Source organism: Frieseomelitta varia, unplaced genomic scaffold (genome assembly GCF_011392965.1).
Source record: "Frieseomelitta varia isolate USP_RPSP 00005682 unplaced genomic scaffold, Fvar_1.2 scaffold_283, whole genome shotgun sequence".
NCBI classification, from domain to species: domain Eukaryota; kingdom Metazoa; phylum Arthropoda; class Insecta; order Hymenoptera; family Apidae; genus Frieseomelitta; species Frieseomelitta varia.
This window is the reverse complement of record NW_025110016.1, coordinates 260,818-282,514: the sequence shown is the minus strand read 5'-3', so window position 1 is coordinate 282,514 and position 21,697 is coordinate 260,818. Positions and strand designations below refer to the sequence as shown.

General features: G+C 33.9%; 1 protein-coding gene across 1 annotated transcript in view; it reads right to left on the bottom strand.

Moving 5' to 3' along the window:
* LOC122529302 (RNA pseudouridylate synthase domain-containing protein 2-like) overlaps positions 1 to 21,697 on the bottom strand; it is a 112,442-nt gene that overhangs the window by 71,832 nt on the left and 18,913 nt on the right. The window contains exon 3 of the mRNA XM_043655295.1: positions 20,489 to 20,576. Within this exon, the coding sequence (XP_043511230.1) occupies positions 20,489 to 20,576 (88 nt within the window). The remainder of the gene's footprint in view (positions 1 to 20,488; positions 20,577 to 21,697) is intronic.

Here is a 21,697-nt window from a genome sequence, read left to right as displayed (position 1 = left end):
AAAGTAGCTCACGTCTGATGCGAGCCCTTTGCAACGTACATGAAAGTGTGCTATTATTAATTACCCAATTAATCAGCTAAAGTTAATAGTTAGAAGTTACTGTAAGAAATTAATTCCTCGCACGTGTATCTTGAATCATATCGTGAATTTCGTGGATCGCTTTAGATAATAGAGAAATTGTCAATGAAAAACTCGCTTTATACGAGTCGAAAGTAGCACGAATTCTTTTGCCAACGTGTTTGTTTCCAAGTTAAATGTATCGACAGAAATGATCCTGCGTAATATCTCTGAAGGAGCATTTGAACGATCAGTGTGCGTACATTGTCAATATTTCAAGGTTCGCAACATTATAGCACGTATAAAACGAACAATAAATGTATATTGTCAATACTGGTCGCATGAGGATTTCTTATTTGCGAGAAATAAGATTATTTTCTTATTATTCTCTTATTTGAGAATCTTGAAGTATTGGCAATATATATTGATAGTCCGAACGCTCCGTAAGCCAAAAATTCCATGTACATACAAGGTGTCTCGAACTTAACCTCTTGCGCTGGAGTGCCACGTCGAGAATTTTTTGTCGCAAAATTGCAATAGTTTGTCAGTTTTAAGTATATTTAAGTATAATTCAGATAAAACAAATAATAAATTTATTACTTCTTAGTAATTTCTATCCCAGTGATATCATGCCGACGACTTCAAAACGAAAGCGACGAATTATTGCATACGGTTCGGTCACTCGTTATGGTCCGCAATCAGTTGCCAGCGCAAGTGGTTAAATGGTTAAAGTTAAGCCAACGAAGGCTTAAAATACGCAAAAAAAAAAAGGGGAAAAATCAGAAAACGGCTTGTTGTAGAATTATAAACAAACATGTATGTATGTGTGAAATAGGTAGCTTGCACAACAATATTTTGAAATGAAGCTTTAAAAATACTTGGTAATCATCGTTTCTTACGTCATATTATTTTATAACCAGTTATTAAAGACACAGAAATGTTATCAAATGATAAACAACGTGTATCCACGCAAATCAGATAAACATAGTCGATCTACTGCATATTCTACTGAAAAATGCGTAATTATTTATTTCACACGTACAATATTTGTTTACAACTCTGTAACAAGGTGTTTCCTGACAAATTTTAACATAATATTTTTTCTCTTTTTGAATATATAGATTAACCTTCGTAGTTTGGCCTAAGTTAGTTCAGAACACCCTGTATATTCTCCAATATTCTGCGTAAGTGGAAGAACCCATTATATGATCAGACAAAGTTATTTCCTTGAAAAATTCCACACTTTTCCCTTCGAAAACGCAAACTAGATCGGGTAGAATAAATTTGATTGATTATGTTAATAAATATTGATAGCTTCGTTGAGCGTGACTATTGCACAATGTTTACAAAATATCGAAAGATCATCCAAATATGACTTGGGATCAAATAAAACTGAAAATTTATAGATGCTGGACTATATGTTGGTATTGATTAGTATCATAAGTATTGATTAGATATACACAATCTGTGTATATTGAAACTGCGACTGTTTCTTTCAGAGCTTTACACAGGCCCGAAAATAATTGTTAAAAACTATTACATTACCTGATTGAAATAGTTATGAAAGATGGATATTTTTCGCTATGAGCATCGTCACTCTGTTCGACAATCTCCAGGCGAAATACTTGCATCTGACTATAGACTCATTCCATTTGATAACGTCTGACTATAGACACATTCTACTTGAGAGTGTCTGACTGTGGATTCATTTTACTTGCGAGTATTTGACTATAGATTCATTCTACTTGTAAGTATTTGAGCGTAGATTCATTCTACTTGTGAGTGTCTGACTGTGAATTCATTCTACTTACAAGCGTCTGACTACAGACACATTCTACTTGACAGCATCTGACAGATTCATTCTACTTGCGAATGTCTGACTGTGAACACATTCTACTTACGTTCATGACGATGCTTTCGCATCTGTATAGAAATACATTTCTAGCAATTAAATATTGAAAAGAGAAGTATTAGTTAATTAACTCCAAGTAAAACACGTTGCAATTCTCTTGGTCGTGAGCCACAGGTTACAATTCTGAGAATATTACGCTATTAAGGAAACTGTAACTAGCCTTGAGAAAGTGAAATTAAATATATCACTCACGTATCTATATTACGCAGATGGTATAATGATTGATTCACAAAAAACAGCTATTCTCCGACTCTGTCATCAATTTGTCCATCAGGAGACAATTTCACAACGATCAGAGATTCAACACCTTGTACGACATGAAAATGGCGTATAAAACAATGCAACCATCGATCAAACAAGAATAATCGATTTCCCTGGGAAATTCATAGACCGACCCCGCGAGAAATATCATTAAATATTTCTGTCGGTCGCTATCGAGATGCCGTCGGCAATTGTACCTCCACTGACCCTCCAATCACGCTTTATGGATATGGAAATTCGATATTTTTCGTTTTTTTCGTTAACTCTTTCTCTCTCTTTCTGGTGCAGCGTGAGGGTGAGGCTGAAACGCAACGCTATTTGCATATCCCGTAAAAAAACAGGGACGCAACGCGTATTTTCCATACTGGCGGATGTTTCAAATTTTCAATTTATTCCGATTTTTCTGATATAAGTTTGATGGAAGGTTGATTGCAAAAATTAAGACTCGATCGCCAAAAACGGAGAGCATTTCAAAAATTTCGAAAACACATTGTCCTAAAATCAAAGGAAAGTGAATTTAATCGCCCCGAGCTGTTTCTCGTTGGGTCTACATCATCTGAATAGATATTAGATTTAACGACGCAAAATGTGGATTTGTCTGTTTCATGTTTTTTTATAAATAAAATATTGCAACGAAAGAAAAGGTATTTGAAGAGACTGAAACACGTGACGATAGATTTTTAGATGTCAAGAAATTCAAACGACTTGGGCAAAAAGAAATTCCCAGTTTTCAAACGACGAGAAAGATTTTGGAAAATTAATGTAACGAAGTTGATAAATTGCGTAATTATACTGACTGGGATTAGCTATGTTAATATCACAAAATGTTTTATGATACATCAGTCTGTTATCTCTGTGCAGAGAAACTTACGATAATCAACTTTAGAATTAATCCTCTTAAGAGTAACTGCAGAAACAACTAGTTGCTGAAGCGTTAATAATCTTAATGCTGTAACGTTCTATTAATATTTTAGAATTCATCCCGTTGTCTCTATACACAGAAGTTCACAATGATCAACTTTAGAATTAATCTTCCTGAACAGAACTGAAGAAGCGATTAGTTACGAGAGAGTTGATAATATATAATCATAACTTAATATCTAAACTCTGGATTGGTTTTAGAAAATATTTTATCTTCCTTTAAGTCGTAACCTAAATTAATTCAACATCTTCAGTTAACTTCGATTCATAACGAAATTAAAAATTAAAAACTGTAGGAAACATACCTCAAGAAATAATTTCTTGATTGGTCACTCGTAAAAAAAAAATAAATAAATTTTCAAATATCAAATTCCAGACACTTACACAAGTTGAATGGTCGAAACTTTCTAATCAAATTTCAACCACACTTCCTTCGCAACATCCTCGAGAACAAATTTCTAGCCATATAACAAATTATGCCATTTCTAGATTTATGCAACCTCAATTTCTGGCGTTATCGTTTGAACCAAAGTTCTGTTATTTACCAAAGCAACGTTTTTCAATTTTCAAGAAATGGCGCGCAACAAAACTGTACGCGAATAATCGACTATCGATTTCATAAATAATTCCCTCCTATCGCTTCTCTATGAAACGTCCACTCTGAATCGCGTTTTTTTTTCCTCCCCCTCCCTACGTTCGCTTTAATCCACTCAAACTTATTGTCTCTCACGCTGCATTATTCACCTCGTTGCCTGTTTAATATTGGATTGTATAGCAGCGTGCCAGCATAAGCGTGCTCGCACATGGAAATACACGGCGCCAAGGGTGCGAGCCACCCTTATCGGATCACCGTGCGGCCGATATCTCTTTAACTCAACTTCTCAGAGAACTCTTCGTGCATTCATGCGCCGTATCGAGTCGTGTAATAAGCTCGATCCTGTCGTAAAACCGATGGATGAATGAGCATTCGCGAGATCAGGCTGCCAGTAAAAGTAAATTCAAGGATATGCCGCGTTTCTTTCTTGCTTTATGCTCTCAGGCATATCGTTTTAATTTTATGCTCCCTTACGCCTTTTACGGTGCAATTCCGCAAAGTAAAAACGGTTGTTCGTCAGGTTCGATTTTTTTTTGGATCCATACCCGCGAACTTTTATGACAATGTCCCTTAGATTAAAATTTTGATCGATGAATCCGGATATTGAAATATAATTCGTGAATCGGGGGTAAATGTAACACGAGATAGTGCAGTAGCAATCGACGAAGAAAATTACTCTTGACTATTTGCGTTTTCAATTAAATTGTATATCGTGTGAATGTGTTTTGGAAATTGATCTTTTTGGAACTGTTGATCTTTTGTTGTTCGATTAATTACAATTTGATCTATTAATTCAAATTGTAATTAATAGGTTTGGAAATTCAGGTATAATTCTTAAAATTGAAAAAGTAGGTAATAGATCTAATAATAATAAGAGATAGATGTAATAGAAATTAATTTATGAAAATCATTTGTTACGAACTGTATGCACCATCCCGTATCTGGATGAAAACTATGATCGATGGTTCTGGTAAATTAGTTTCAATTGTTAAGAAATAAAAGAGTAATTAATAAACGATACGTGTGATAAAAATATTTCGAAATAAACTCGAAGAAATTGAACTATAGATCGACATCTATTCAGTGCAATGATTCTTAAGTGGAAAATCCTAGTATGTGGCCAAACCGAACTACCGTAGTTTTCAATATTGATTATTCAACGCAATTTGTTCAATTAATATTCTCACGGAAAATACGAATCGATCCGGCAAACACTATCATTTTTAAATGATAAACTTATATTATTTTGGATGAGTTATATTTCACCGTGTGGCGTATTTTCCCAGTCGGGATACCAAAGCCAAGCTACCGACCAAACACGGTGAAATTTAAACAAATACACAACCGCGTTCAGCTGCAAATATTTCACTTTCGATCATTAAAGATATCGTAAGAACGTGAAGAAATAAATATTCATTGATTGAAATTAGTCGCGTACGTAAACTAAAGAATCAAAGGATCAAAATGCAATTTTGGTTCATTGATTGAAATTAATTACGTATATAAAATAAAGAATCAACGAGTCGAAATGCAATCATCCAACAAATTTTTAGTAAATTTTGAAGGTAAAAAAAAAAAAAAAAAATAAAACCGTGATCATTTAATCTAACGTATTCTAGTTTAGAGATAGATAATTTTGAATTAGATTTAAACTGAATAATCTTCCGTTATTGCGTCATAAAATAAAGGATCCCTAAATAAAGTAACTTACGGAACGAAAAATTTAAATTTGAAAAATTTAATCCTGAAACTCTCCTCGAATCTAGATGACCCAACATGGATAGGTTTCAATAAATGTTATTAAAATATAAATATCTTTTTCTAGCCATACTTCGATAGATATTATTAAAATACAGATAACTTATTCAGTTTTAATATTCAGTGTAATTTTACTAATTCTAAGTTTCGTGTATTTCATGCTAATTTGCAATTAGTAGGGTGGGCCAAAAATTTCTTCCCGCCTACTTTTATTATATTAATAAAACATCAAAGTCTAAGAGGAAACTAATTTCATTAATTTTAAATTAAATTTAAGTTCAAACACGAGTCTTTCGTTACGTTTTCAAATGTCGGCCGCCGTGAGCGTTAGCTAAATTTACTTATTTATTTTAGTAGAGTGCGATTTTCGGCTCACCCAGTATAACAAAGAAGAGAAGTGCGAAAGAGAGGAACAGCCGCGGCTGAACAACGTTTCATTACTCGAGAAGTGAAAAACGGAAAAACACACTGAAGCGCGAAACGTTTCAAAGGGAGCGGGAAAAGGTCGAGGTGGATTCGTCCGTTGTACTCCAAAGGGTGGACTATCAGTCACGGGCCGGTGAAAATCAGCAGACACGTCGGCGAATCAGGCGAGCATCATTAATATTCTCACGCGTTATCGCGAGGAATCGCGATGGAAGAGTGGAGAGAACGCTTTCTCGCAACGTATCATTACCAGCACACTAAATCGCGGCCCTGTATCTATCCTCGGCGTCTTGTACACCCTTTACGCTACCCTCTGCGCTACGCCCGTAATCTTATCTCACGGCGAATTATACACGGCAGACAGAAGCCTCGAATTTACTGGCGTACGTGGCTAGATCGAGATTGCTGGCGTACTCGCGTGCGTCTCGGCGATGATCCGCGTGACAGCGCGATCGGCCCGCCTGGGGAATCCTGTTAATGAGACATTTTCTAAAGATCTAACGGTGAGGTCAAAATGACGACTGACGCGGACACTCTGCGTTCCTTCTATTTAAAATTTTATTCAATGTTATTTAATAATTACTTAATATTATTTTAATATTTAATAATTTCAAAATTATTAATGTAAATTATATTTATAAAATTTTATATATAATAAATAATATAATTATATATAATATTATGTTTTTTTATTTTATTACTTCATTTTATTTTTTATTTTATTATTTTATTACTTATTTACTTATACTTAATATTTTACTTATTTACTTATATTACTATTTTTATTTACTTATTTTATTTTATTTAATAATTATTTAATATTATTTAATATTTTAATATTATTAATATAAATTATATCTATAAAATTTTATATTAAATAATATAATTATAATAATTATTTATAATATTATGTTGTTTTATTTTATTGCTTTATTTTGTTTTTTATTTTATTATTTTATTACTTATTTTCTTATACTTATTATTTTACTTATTTACTTATATTACTATTTTTATTTACTTATTTTATTTTATTTTATTTAATAATTATTTAATATTATTAATGTAAATTATATCTATAAAATTTTATATTAAATAATGTAATTATAATAATTATATATAATATTATGTTGTTTTATTTTATTACTTTATTTTATTTTTTATTTTATTATTTTATTACTTTTATCTTGTTTTATTTTTATTTACTTATTTACTTGTACTTATTATTTACTTATTTACTTATATTACTATTTTTATTTACTTATTTTATTTTATTTACAATTACATTCTTCGGAATAGAAAAATATAAATGAGAGAAATATATATGATACATATACAGGATGATTCACGTAACTTGCACACCTAAAATAATCTTTAAATTATTTTAATGTAAAATAAAAGTTGTCTAATATAAAAGTTGTATAGTTTTAAGGGAAACAAAATATAGCGTATCAATTTTTTATTTGTCAAATTTCCAATGTCATCTTCATTTTTTTTAATTGGATCATATATTTTTTTTTTAACGTAAATCGGAAGAATATCCATTGCTCCATTCGTGTCACCTTCAATTCTTTTTACTATAATCTCAATTACATTCTACAGTAACAATTTTACCATCTACACTTTAAAATATTGCAATTTGCAGTGATTTGTACGATCTCTGTTCTGATAAGTCGAAAAGAAAATTAAAAAAAAGACCAAGAGAGCAAGATAGAAAGAAAAGGACCACGTTTAAGTTTCGATGTAGTAATTTCACTTCACGGCCACATCAAAAGGATGAGATAGGAGATCGTCTAGGATGTAAAACCAGGATGAAATCAGTTTGCAAATAGATTTTCCTCTTTTTTTTTTATCACGCCCTCTTCTTTCTCCTTTTTTTTATTACTCTCTTTTCGTCCTTATTTTCATTGACCGCAAATCGTCTCCGGTCGCCCGAGGACGACATGATTCGTCGAATGAAGAAAACGATAACGACTGTCGTGGTAGTCTGAATTTCCGAGGGTACAATAAAAACCGGAGAAAGAAAGAGAGAGAGAGAAATGGCGACGGTGTTGGTCGTGGAAAAATTTTTTTCCTCGATTCGAGATACAAATTCGACCAAGGAAAAAATATAGGCGATGAAAAAAGGAAGATACAAACAGTACTAGTACGAGTTCGATCCAACTCGAAGCAATTTGGTGTTTCGTGGATTAGCCATCGGTAAATTTCATAGATGAAAATTTACAAAAGTTGACTATTCGTTGATTTCATCGGTAGAATTCGGTGAAAATTAATTTTCACTTTGTTCCTAGCATGCGTGGAAAGTAATTTTGGTGAATTTAAAATAGAGTAAATAAACATGTTGATTTGGCATTAAATTTAGATTATTTAATAAGAATTAAAAAATTATGTTGGCATGTATATTTAATTTTTCAAAGAGAAGGAAAACAATTTTGATGAATTTAACAAAACAACAAAAAAAAATCACAGTTTGCAAATTTATATGTTTATTCTTGTTCGGAGAGAACAATTTTGCTGAATTTGAACTAACAAAATACAACATGAAACGTCTTGCGTTTCTTTTCAACAGGAGTGAAAAATAATGTTGGCGAAAATTAAAATTTACAGGTTAAAGAACAAAGAGGATTTTCACTTCAAAATTTTATATAGTATTTTAAATTGTTATTTTTGTAACAGGGATTTTGGCGAGGGTTGCGCAACGAAGCGAAGCTTCGAGAGACACCCTGTATATCTATAATCAGAAGCTTCTTGTCACAGTTTTTACAATGTGCGACAGGCGCTCGCCTGCTTGTTCTACTTTAATAACAAGAAAAGCTTGAAAGAAAGAGTTTCTCCACATCATTGTACTCTGGTTACGGAGTAAGTAATAATGGCTGGCGATTCTCTCCACAGAACCGCCGAAAAGTCACGATTCTTGCGAGCGCGGTTCTGTAGAGTAGCAATCATTTGATAGACGTAAATCTGGACAAATAAATTAATTAACTCGCACGGAGGATAATTAGAAGTTAGGAAATTTCGAAACAAAGTTTTCCTCCAATTTAACTCTCCGAACAAACATGCTTTAATAATAAAATTACATCACGTTCATTATAAATCATTTTGTAACGAAATGTGAAGTTATAACAAGCAATATTGAACGGTGAAGTTAATCACTGCGGGATACCAACAAATTTCATGATATCCATTTTTTGTAAATTTGAATTCACAAGTTCATGTTGTTAAATTGATTCAAATTTTTATAATTAAATTTTTCATGAAAGTACTATCCTATCGGTTGTGATGTGTGTAAGTTAATAAAGTTCACAAAAATCAGACTTGATTAAACTTTTGGAAAATTTGTTAAATACTGCAATATAGCCAAGAAATATTAATAAGAGAACAGAGAGAACATAATCCTCGAAAAATGACAATTTTTCATAAAATCACTATTCCCTCCGTTCATTGATGTACATACATACATATGTAACTGTATATAATAACGAACAGTTAAGTGATTCACAAAAATCGGACCTAATTAATTAAACTTCTGGAAAGTTTGTTAAATACCATCGCAACACACAGTCAAGAAAGAGCAACTTCCACCTCTGGAAATCAAGATCACCGGGCAACGATTCAACAAAACAATTTAGCCCCTGTCAGAAACAATAAGCATCCCCGTAATACCATTACCACGCCAAAACGCAAATCTGTTTTCCAGTCGAGGCTTTTCAACCTCAGGGAGATGCGCGAGGGATGGAAAAAAACGCCGAGCAGAGAAACGGATCTTAAGACGTCGAGAGGTTCGCGAGCCAATAAAACCGTTTCGCCTCGGTTTCTCAAGATTCTGGGAACAGCCGACGAGAACCGGCAAAGGAAGAAACATTCACCCCAGAGAGACAAAAATACCAAGTCCCGCAGCCAGCCACCTGCTAACTCGAAAGTCTCCTCCGAGCACCAGTCGAACGAAGGAGAAGCTTTATGAAAAAGCGAAGAGGGAAAAGGGTGCGGAGGAGACGAACGAAACGAGTTACAGAGGATTGGTAGAAGGAGAGGAGAGGAGAGGCAGAGTATACCGTGAGCTAGCGATTCTTTTGGCCAATAGCTCTCTTGGATCGAGAGATAGGATCGGATCTAGATTTGAATCACGTAGAAGCTCCGTTATTCCATCTTTGTTCCATTCCATCTTTGTGTGTCAGCTCGTGTCAAGCTTGAGCGTTTCCCTATGAGCACCGTGAACGTTTTGCATAATTTCAACGCGGCTGAACGTCTGAAGGTTCGATTCGACGCTTTACTCCATTTAATTGTTCTGGGAATTTTGGTCAGCCTTTGATGATTCCGTCGCTTGCTTTGCGAGTGTTTAAGGTTCGACAGATAGGATTAACGACGAAAGCTGGTACAGCAATGAGAGTTATTTAGAGGTTATTTAGAGTGATACAATAATAGAATTGTTTAGGATGATGGAGAAATAAATGAAAGAGAAATGAGTAAAAATATAGTTTTAGAATTGAATTTATAATTTATAGTCTATTACATTATATTAATCGAGTTTATAATAATTATGTTAATGATGATTATACACTGAGTTAATAATTTATCGTTTATAATTATAATAGTTGTATCAATTACAATAACATATTGAATTTATAATTTATAATCGCTATAATTGAAAAATAAATAGGAAGCTAAAATACGGTGACGTTCGAAGAATTGATACTTGGTTTCTGTTTGGTACGAGGTTGAGATAAACTACAAAGATAGACCAACTGAGAAATAAATGAAACTGAGCTTGGTCGAAACCCAAATCCTTAGCAGAAACATCCCTGGATTCCAACAAGAAATGATTTAACAGATGCAAAAGAACACCATTCTCCATAGTCTACAACAAAACAAACTGCCATCCATCCCCAAATCTCTCTTCTCCACCCCCGATCAGTCCCAATTCACAAACAAACAAAACTTCAAAGTATCTTTGAAATTCGCTATTTGACGTTGCCAGCCAATCCCAGGCTGGAATTCACTCTCGATGAACCATCGACGAATCGGAAGCCTACAACCCGACGGTACACAGGGGGCAATGAAAGAGCACGTAAGGAAGAGGGACAGAGATAGAGTGAAAGAGAGAGAGAATGGAATGCTCGTTCGGGAGTATTGGTTGGCCGTGTCACAAGTCTCCGGTAATGGAATGCGTTTCTCGCGTTAAGGGTAGGACGTCCATCGAAAACCGGAGGAGAAGCACACCCGGTGGGCGGTGTGTCTTTCGAGTGGCATTAATAGGTCTTTGTTTCGTTGGAGGAGGAACTGGAGGATGCCCTGGCAGCACGTCGTCAGCCGTGCGAGTCTATTATTCGAATGTGGAGCAGATATCGGTTGTCGATATGCCAGACCCGGGTCTAAATATTCGATCGATTCCCTCTCGTCCGCCGTCTCTCTCTCTCTCTCTCTCTCTCTCCTCTCTTCGTTTCACCTTCATCTTCGCGGCAACCTTCCACCCTCCCCTCCTTCTCATCGCGGTCTAGTCAGCTCCTCTCTCTCTCTCTTTCTCTCTCTGTGTGTTCTCTCGAACACTCGCGGATCCTTACGTGCCTCTGAGAGCCTCGCGCGCCACCCCTTTCCTTTTGACTTTGCCAACGACGACTAACGTTGTTCCCGTTATCGCGAACTCGCAACTGCAACTCGCAATAATGAACCACCGAACGGGCGGGCAATCGATAGGCATCGAACGCGACCAACCACCACGCGCGGCCTCGCTGCCAACTTCCTCGGCCGATTTCCCGCGGAATTGCTCGCGAGATCGAGCTGTTCTCAATGGCGGGAACGCGAGTCGCTGCGGGCGACGATGTTGCCAATTTGAAGGAGAATCTCTTTCTGGAAGATCGCGCGTGTACTCTTCTTTCTGGCACTCTGATTTCATTCTTTTTAAAAGAATGGGGAACTTGTTTTGACACTGGCGACTATTGGAAGAATTAATTGAAATACCTGCGTGGTATCTTTGATATTTTAAATTCGCTGAACTTGAAAGGATCTGAACGGGACGTTTCTTGAATGGTGAACTGTTAGTTAGTTGATTGCAAAATTTCATAAATTAACATTTTATAATTAATTTAAATTAACATTTTATGTATTTTTAATCAGTTTAAATTTACGTTTTATGTATTTATAGTTGAGAAAATTAAAATTTCCACGAAATGAGTAATTTAGATTCAATTTAATTTAAACTTTGCCGGTAGATTGTACGTGTGAAAATAAGACAAAAAAAAAAAGAAAAGAAATCATACAAGTATATATTCAGAAATTCTTCGTCGACGAGCTATAACGAAAATTCGAAATAACAGACCTCGTAAACAATTGCGAATCATGAACAATTACATATGCTAGACTGGCGCATTTTAAAGAGTGAGAGAATAAACAGAATATGAAACAATTCCTGATGAAAATCGCAATGTCGAGTTTTGTGTCAACTAAATATCATTTTAGAACTATCATTCCTTTCATTCTAGAGGATGTACCATTATCCATTCGACGAAATCTGTGGATACAGTTAAATGGTTGTCTTGCACACTATGCCATACAAGTGTGATAATGACTGAATCAGTGTTATTCACAAAGATGGAAGAAGACCAATTCTTTAGCCTCCAAGGTCACCAGATCTTACATCTTGGAGGTGGGAATTATTAAAACAAAAGAAATTAATACAAGGAATTTGTAATAGTTCAACGAAATGAAAGCAAATCAACTAAAAACTCGAAACGTAATGAATTCAATTTTTGATACACAGATAGCCTGTATTCATAAAAATGAGCAACACTTTGAAATGGAACTAACCTTGTTTCGAATTTTCATTATTGATAGCTTGATAAAAAATTTTTCAGCGTACGTTTACATGACAATTTTCTTTTTATTTTCACTGATAGAATCTACTGGCAAAGTTGCGCCAGAAAAAATAGGTACACCCTGTATATAAAATATCCGAGGTATACGTAATATTTAAAAGAAAAATTACCATTTCTCTAATAACGACATAATTACAGAATTATAAACATATAGATAATATTATATATATTATTCGCACCATTTCTCTAACCGTATATATCTTATTTGTACAATTTCTCTAATATATTATTCGTATATATATTATTCGTACAATTTCTCTAATATATTATTCGTATATATATTTCTCTAATATATTATTCGTATATATATTATTCGTACAATTTCTCTAATATATTATTCGTATATATATTATTCGTACAATTTCTCTAATATATTATTCGTATAATTTTTCTAATATTATATATATTATTCGTACCATTTCTCTAATAACGACATAATTACAGAATTATAGATAAATAGATAATATTATATATATTATTCGTAACGATGAATTTTGAAATCGAGACGTGGTATTTACTCGAGGAAAAAAAAAAAGGAAGATTCATCTGCCGTGTTTCAATCTCTTTAATGGAAACATCGACGGAAGCAAAGTATTCTTATAAAGTTGATCGAAATAGGAAAACGCAAAGATTTATCGTTCCTTTTTGGGTAAAAGATCGACAAGAAGTTGGAGAAAGTTCGGCGGGAACTTTGGTTCTAAGTGGTGGCAGAAGTTACCTTTCCAGAATGAAGAAAGAAGATTAAAGGATTCCCCAGAAAGGGAGATAGGAGCTGGATTATTTAGCTACTCGGATCCATCTTTGATCTATTCTGTAACTGAAATTCGGTTCCTCGGGATGGAACTTCGAAACTTCATTTTAAAACATCCATTAATCGGGAACATGCTAACGAGCTATCTGTTATCTGTTTCCTTTTAACTCTGTGTTCTACCATCTGCACTTAATCTGTCATACAGTAATACAATATATATATATAAGAGTATATTTTTAAGAAATATAAGTAATTTGCATAAAAGAAAAAATATGAATAATCTGCAAAACCTTTTTCTATAATTTTGTTAATTTTTTTTTTTTGAAAAAGAAATTTCTTAAAACTACCATTTATAATAACATAAGAAGCCATTAAATATAAGAAAGTTCTCCTCGGATGTAAAAGTTAATACTATATTAATGAATATCTAATCATCTTCCATTATCTTACACTGAATAAAATATATGATTCTTGTAAGAAGAACGGACAATTTGAAAATTTTGCTTGATCATTTTATGAAGAAGGAAGAATTGTTAGAAATATTTAATGTGTATAAGATATACATTAAATTAATTCATAAGAAGAACGGTAACAATAAATTGGAACTGCAATACCAATGACACGTTGTTTTAAACGATTTGAACCAAATGGCCAAATTTGTAGTAAATAAAGAATTTTTTCTATGCAATTTTAAATTTGCAATAAGGATTTTCATATTGTTTTATATTATATATCAGGATTGTATAAAGATTTTATGTTATTCTATAATAAGAGTTCTCATATTATTTTATACTAAAGATTTTATCTTATTCTAAAAATATTAATAGATAATAAAGATAAATAAAATGAATAAATTCTAAAGATGTTATCTTATGATAAAGATTTTTTCTTCAAGATAACACGAGCATTAACAGATCTTCCAATGACATGTTTTAAACAATTTAAACCCTTCACGGTCAAATTTATAGTGAGCAAAGGAACGAGAATTTTTTCTATAAAAATACAATTTTAAATTTGTAATAAAGATTTTTATATCCCTATATAAACCGCAGTACCAATGTTTTAAACAATTTAATAAATCTTTCATGGTCAAATTTATAGTGAGTAAAAAAAAGAGAATTTTTTCTATAAAAATACAATTTTAAATTTGTAATAAAGATTTTTATATCTCTATATAAACCGCAGTACCAATGTTTTAAACAATTTAATAAATCTTTCATGGTCAAATTTATAATGAGTAAAAAAAAGAGAATTTTTTCTATAAGATACAATTTTAAATTTGTAATAAAGACTTTTATATCCTTATATAATAAGAATTTTTATATTATTTTGTAATAGGGATTTTACATATTATTTTACGACAAAGATTCTCCCTTTAAGGCACAACTCTATTGTCTTATTAATTGCAGAACAAGAAACGTTAGAATAGTAATAAAATTTCGTACAACTAAAGAGATCATTATTAGCAAGGATCTCAGTCGCGAATCTGATCTTCCTTGGCCAACGTGAATATCAAAAAGAGACCCAAGAATCGTATTTTCGACGTTCCTTTCGCTCGTTTCTAGGTAATGTCCTTCGTTATCGACGGACAAACGTTTCTTCCACTCTAATGAGGATACTCGTAGTCGCCTATCAGTGTTCGTCTATCAAACGATTCCCGTGGAATGTCGATAATGCAGCACGTTCGGTAGCCACCGCCGTGAGGATCTACTTTAATTACAGAACGTACTGACACTCGATAAATCGATTTCGCTGACTCGTTCTACCGATTCCAGGCTGCGAGATTCGTTTAGAATCGACGATCCATCCATGGATTTTGTGCCCGGGCTCTCGGGTACGCGCCTATTTCTGCTTAATAAACGGCTTGATATCGGCTCCCGTGGCGGTGAAATCGATTGATTAGTCGCGTGTCTAACCGAGACAGTGGCTGTAACTGGCTTTTTAATTAACGTTCGGCAACATCGGTGAAAGAACAGTGTCGGCTCGCAGTAAAGGGTCTATTGTTGCTTGCCGCTCGATAAGAGAAATACGCTTTGATTTAATTGTAAGGTTCATCGACTCACAATCGAGGAAATCCTTGTTTATTCTATGCACGCCCGTACTGTTCGTTTAACTCGAGCGTTTAAAATTACCAAGAGTCTGAAACAGTTCTTTAAATATGTATCCTTTTGATACATTTATTCGATACATTGTAATGTGCTATATTTTCTAAATTTCCGACAAATAAGCCAATTATTCTATTATTACTGCTCTAATAAATGACAAAACACTCAAAGGGTTAAATGACCACGAACTGTTCCAATCATTTGTTTAACTTTTATTTGCTCAAAGATATAAATCGTTATTAAACTGGTACAAGAAAAAGAGAAGTAAATTTATACGTATAATAATATGTACATGAAAATAATTTAACATGTATGATATATTGTACAAAATATAATATACTATACATAAAAATAAAATTGCACATTAAGTATATATATGAAATATGTAGTTACATAATTATAAATATAATTATGTATAATATACTATACATAAAAATAAAATTGTACATATATGAAATATGTATTTTATTATCAGTATAATACGAAAAGTAACAGAAGTTAATTTTGAATGAATTTCTATTAATCTTCCTCTTTCGCGCGAGAAACAGTAGAATTTAAAGTTATTTTTTTAAAGATTACTATTTTTGAAAGTTTTTAAAGTTTATTATTTAATTATCACTCTTTCTATTTTTCATTCTCTCCTTCTCAACGTATTTGCAACAAGATGAACCAAAGTCATTATCTATAGCTCTAATTCTCTAAAGTCTCCTTTCCGTTTTAATTATCCACGCCTGGTCCTCAAGCAATGGCCATTTAAGCGTACAATACCGCACAAACCGTGAAAAGGAATTGCGAGCTGTAGCGAATGCCGGAGATTCCACCTGTTCAAGGTCGCTACCCCCACCACTATCCCAAGAGTTATCCATACTTCCCACTACAGCTACGAGCACCGCTTCTTTTTCGACCGCTTTTAAATTCTTCGCTTGTTCTTCGCAAGAAACGAAAGGAAATTCTCTGAACGAAACGGTCCTTCTCGCGAACGTCTCGTGTACGAAGCTCCCTGAATTAATTCACGTTCTCTGCTAACGAGCGGAAGAGAAACGCTCGCTCGGATAAATAAAAACGCCGAGGATTCCTCGATAATTTCGCGTCTTAACGCGCCGCTTTCTTTCTTTCATTCTTTCCTTTTTCTTTTTTTTTTTTTTTTTCAACAGGAAGAGCGGACGGGCGAAACGAGAGGAACGACACGCGTTTAATCGCTTCATCTGCGTTCCCGTCGACCTTACAGCGGTAACTGCAGCTTTTACCAGGATCTCTGTTCGCCAAGTAATCGGGGATAATCCCGCGAACGACCGCGATTCCAACAACGATCCCGACTGTCTCCCGCGTTCGCCGCCGCGACCCGGTTAGTTGTGGCGTGGTTTTCACAATGCCAACGAAATCGAACGGGACGAAGGAGGGGAGGAGTCGGGAGGAAAAGCTCTTTCGGTGTTTTCATTTTCATCGACCCTGTCCGAGATCGAGTTATCTTTCGCCTGAAAGCTTCGTCACGCGTGGGAGAGATACAAAGAGAATTGATTGGTTTTCGTTTGAAATAATTTGGATCTATTTGTAGATATCGAGAACATTTTAAAAACGAAAGATTATTGAAAAGTTCACATTTTTCTAAAAATAATTTTCATAATTAATATTCTAAAGTCTGTTTCTTTATGTTAAATTAATATTAAATATAAATGTATTAAAACAATTAAATATAATGAAAATTTTATTAAACATTTAATATTGAAAATAAAATTATAATATTAGAAAGCATAGTTTCATACAAATTTTTTTCATAAATAATTTCATATTCATTTAAAAATTTTATTAAATAAAAAACAATAACTATATATATATTAATTATAAAAATAAAATTTCTCCAACCGGGAATGACGAGTTGATTCGTTAGTGAAAAATGCTTCTCTAGAGCGCGCAAGATAAACCTCTGTAAAATTTCAAAGATTCTTCCACTTTTCCAACGACAAGTTGACTCGCCATTCCAGGTTAAAGGCTAAAGATCTTTCGCAATTTTTTAAAGATTTTTCGCTCGAACGTTTCGCGAAGAATTTCACAAAGAATTTCATGAAGAAGGTTGAAAATCATGTAGAGAAGAAAATGGTGTATCTCTCGCTACCACTGACTACGAGAAGAAGAAAAAAAATCAAAAGAAAAAGAATTTCCTTCTTTCTATTCAAATCTAATTCTCATCAAAACTATTACACGTTGCAGTAAAAAAAAATCTATGCACAACTGTCACTACGACGTAAGATTTCGAGAATGTAAATTTAAACACCTGTTTCGATTCGTAGTTAGTTTGAAACTTTACCCCTTCTCACGACACGTTTTCACGATTTGAAGTATAACGAGTTCTTCTCAAAGAGCAAACGTGGAATAGAATTTTACCGCCAATAATTAACTAATTATCGATAAACTACCCTTATATTAACTCAGCAAACTGCACCCGCTCCCAACTTGTTCATCATACATTCAATCGATTATACATTCTCACGTACTCGATACACGATTCGACCGCGGATCGGCGCGGTATAACCGAACGATGTACGCGTTTGCCGATGAAATCGAGTTACAATGCGTTCACATGCGACGAATTTCTCGATTCTCTGCCGTGAAAACGCGGTCCCACGTCTAATTGGCCACCATCGAAGACCGTTGATCGATGATCGATCAACCGCCACGAATCCGTGCGTTAACCGTTAATTGCCGATACACGTAGCATTTAACGGGTCTCCGGTGGGACACAGGACATCGTTTACACGAACCAATTTGTCCGATAATATCGTCTTCCCTCGCGAATTAACTCAGACATTACCAGCAATTTTTCTCTGACATTTCTCCAAATAACTGAATTTTCCTTTACGTGACTTTATATTGAACGTATTGAGCAAATTTTTTAGATTTCTCTTAATTGATATTCGGAAGAGTGATCAATCTTCCAATGTACAGTGTTGTTCAAATTCTTCATTACTTAATACTTATCTTCAGAAGTATTAAATATTGGAAGCATACGATTTTAATGCCGCTTTTATATATTATATTTTTATTAATTATATATTATATTTTTATATTGTATCACTTTTACATTATTGATCTCGAAATATCTAAAACGGCAATAAATATCTTGTCTCATCTGAGAAATCGTACAATCCTGACTTATAATTGAAACGAATGTGAGAAACATAGTTGACTTTTGAGAACAAATTCCTTTTCTCAAACAAGCAACATGTGAATGAGAAGATAAAATACTAGCTCCTCTGTAAATGACATGAATATTGTCAAAATAATTTGTTATTGCAGAGGATTGTCAAAATAATTGTTATTGCAGAGGATTCTCTGAAATGGTCAAATCCAAAAACAAACTAAATGCATTTTCCACTTCATCGACAAGACAGCGTAATTTCAAGCTAATCTTTTGTCTTTAACCACTTGCGCTGGCAACTGGTGATTGCGGACCATAACGAGTGACCAAGTCGTACACAATTCGTCGCTTTCTTTTTGAACCCATCGGTATGATATCACTGGATAGAAATCATTGAGAATAAAATTTATTATTTGTTTTGCCTGTGTACTTGATTAGACTTATATTTAAAACTGAGGAAATATTGCAATTTTGGGACGTTCTGTTCACGTTCTATTGCAAGTTCTGTTCACGACTTCAGCGTATCATAAGTAATAGATACGCGAGATCTGTTCTTTACACGAAAACCACGGTAAATTAAAAAAAAAGTTTGTTCAAACCATTATATTATATTTTACACGAAAAACAAAGAAAATTTATACAAACGTGAGAAAGTTCTGCACTCGTATTTTACAAATTTCAGCGCAATTATACTCTATACTACTGTATTATTCCATTCGTTATTAACACTAGAAATAGAATAATAGAATAATAGAAATATAATTTTCGTTAGATATTTTATGAACATAAAACAATATATTTTCAGAGATTTAAATGATTTTTCCTTAAAATATATAAATAAAAGTTTGCGCATTCTATTGTATCATAAAGCTTCCCTATCTTTTTATTTCCATGTCTCTGACTAGTTCTTAGTCTTAACCACTTGCACTGGCAAATGATTGACAATAAGTTCGTTTTATTCAGAAGGGTGCGAGTTTGATGTCGCTTTTATATATTATATTTTTGACATCACTTTTACACTATTGATCTTTAATATCTTGTCTCATCTGAGAAATCATACACTCTTATAATTGAAATGAACGTGAGAGACACACATAGTTGACTTTCGAGAACAAATTCCTTTTCTCAAACAAGCAAAATGTGAATAAGAAGATAAAATACTAGCTCCTCTGTAAATGACATGAATGTTGTCAAAATACCAATTGTTATTGCAGAGGATTCTCTGAAATGGTCAAATCCAAAAACAAACTAAATGCACGTTCCTCTTCATCGACAAGACAGCGTAATTTCAAGCTAATCTTTTATCTTTAGCCACTCGGCAACTGGTGATTGCGGACCATAACGAGTGACCAAGTCGTACACAATTCGTCGCTTTCTTTTTGAACCTATCGGTATGATATCACTGGATAGAAATCATTGAGAAGTAATAAAATTTATTATTTGTTTTGCCTGTGTACTTGATTACACTTATATTTAAAACTGAGGAAATATTGCAATTTTGGGACAAAAGATTCTCGACGTGCGTGGCGCGTCATTCCAGCGTAAGAGGTTAAGGAGAAAAAGAGATAAAAGGTCAGCTCGAAATTACATCTCTCTTTCTTCTTTTTTAATTCCCAAGTTCTACGAAACGCGCGGTTATTCCAAAACTTTAGGCCGATAGTGTGTATCGAGGTTAAATAGAAAACGAAGGGCATACTGACCGTTCTCCACGTAATAACTGGTCTCGTTGTACCGTTCATCTGTGAATCCTGGCCTCTTCGCTTTCAGAGCTTTCGTTTCCAATTTCGCCTGTAAGAAAGAACCGTGGATAAGTGAGCCGTTGTTCCAGCGTGATCGGTTGCCTGACACATGGCCATCGGGAACGCGAACCACAGAAAATGAATGAGGACCAAAGGGGCGGAAGATCGTTCGAGCTTCCGTCCAGGGAATCGTTCCATCTTTCGCTAGCGATTAATTTTCGGGGCGGGCTTCGGGATCAAAATCATTATGACGTTCGTTCTCTTCAAACTGATCGGTTTCATAGAGGGTCTCAACGTGTTGGAGTAACGAATAATTTAAAGAAAAGTGGATTGGATAATTGGGAGCTTCAAGGTGGCCTTTCACTTTATGCTGAAAGTTTCGCGGACGATTTGCTCGTTTGGAACAAAATGTAATTTAATTACGAATACAATTATAAAATTATGAATGAAAATTGATCCCCCTATTGTGCGTATCTGCGTTCGAAGGTTATTATAATTTAATTAAATACGCAAACGGATATAAAGTCACTGTTATTTATGAAAAAGCGTTTTTTTTTTAATGAAGTAAATGCGAAATTTTAACGAAATTTCAAAAGTAATTGCATTTCAATGACGGTACACTTAATCATACGATGAATTTTATAAAATTTAATATTTTGTATTGTATAAAGATACACGCAAAAAAAAATTTTTTATCCTTTTTTTCGTGTAAACTATACAAGAAATATTTACATTACATACTCGTGATATGGGAAAGATTAAGTCGTGAGTACCGTTGGAATAACCTCACAGAATTTATCCAACAACAGAAACTAGAAATCAACTCTGTCGCGCGTCTCGGATAATTTCCAGTCTGATCGTCTCTCCCGTTGAAAAATTCCCCAATATCGACGGAAAATCTCTTAAATCGAGTTTCACGACAAAGGAGACTTTTTTTGAACTAATTAGATCTGGAGAAGGTTCTGGCTCACGAAACTTTGTAACAGAGTTGATAATGTATTCGTCGTCATGAATACTTCTATCTCGAGTAAAGCAGAGAGAAAAAGGAGAGGATCCTGTGAAAAACGAGCAAAAAGATTTGAAAAACGGTGGACAGAATGGCAGGGAAATTGGAACGTCGATGGAAGATAAAATGGCGCAATAATTTGGAACGGCGTTTATCAAACGTGT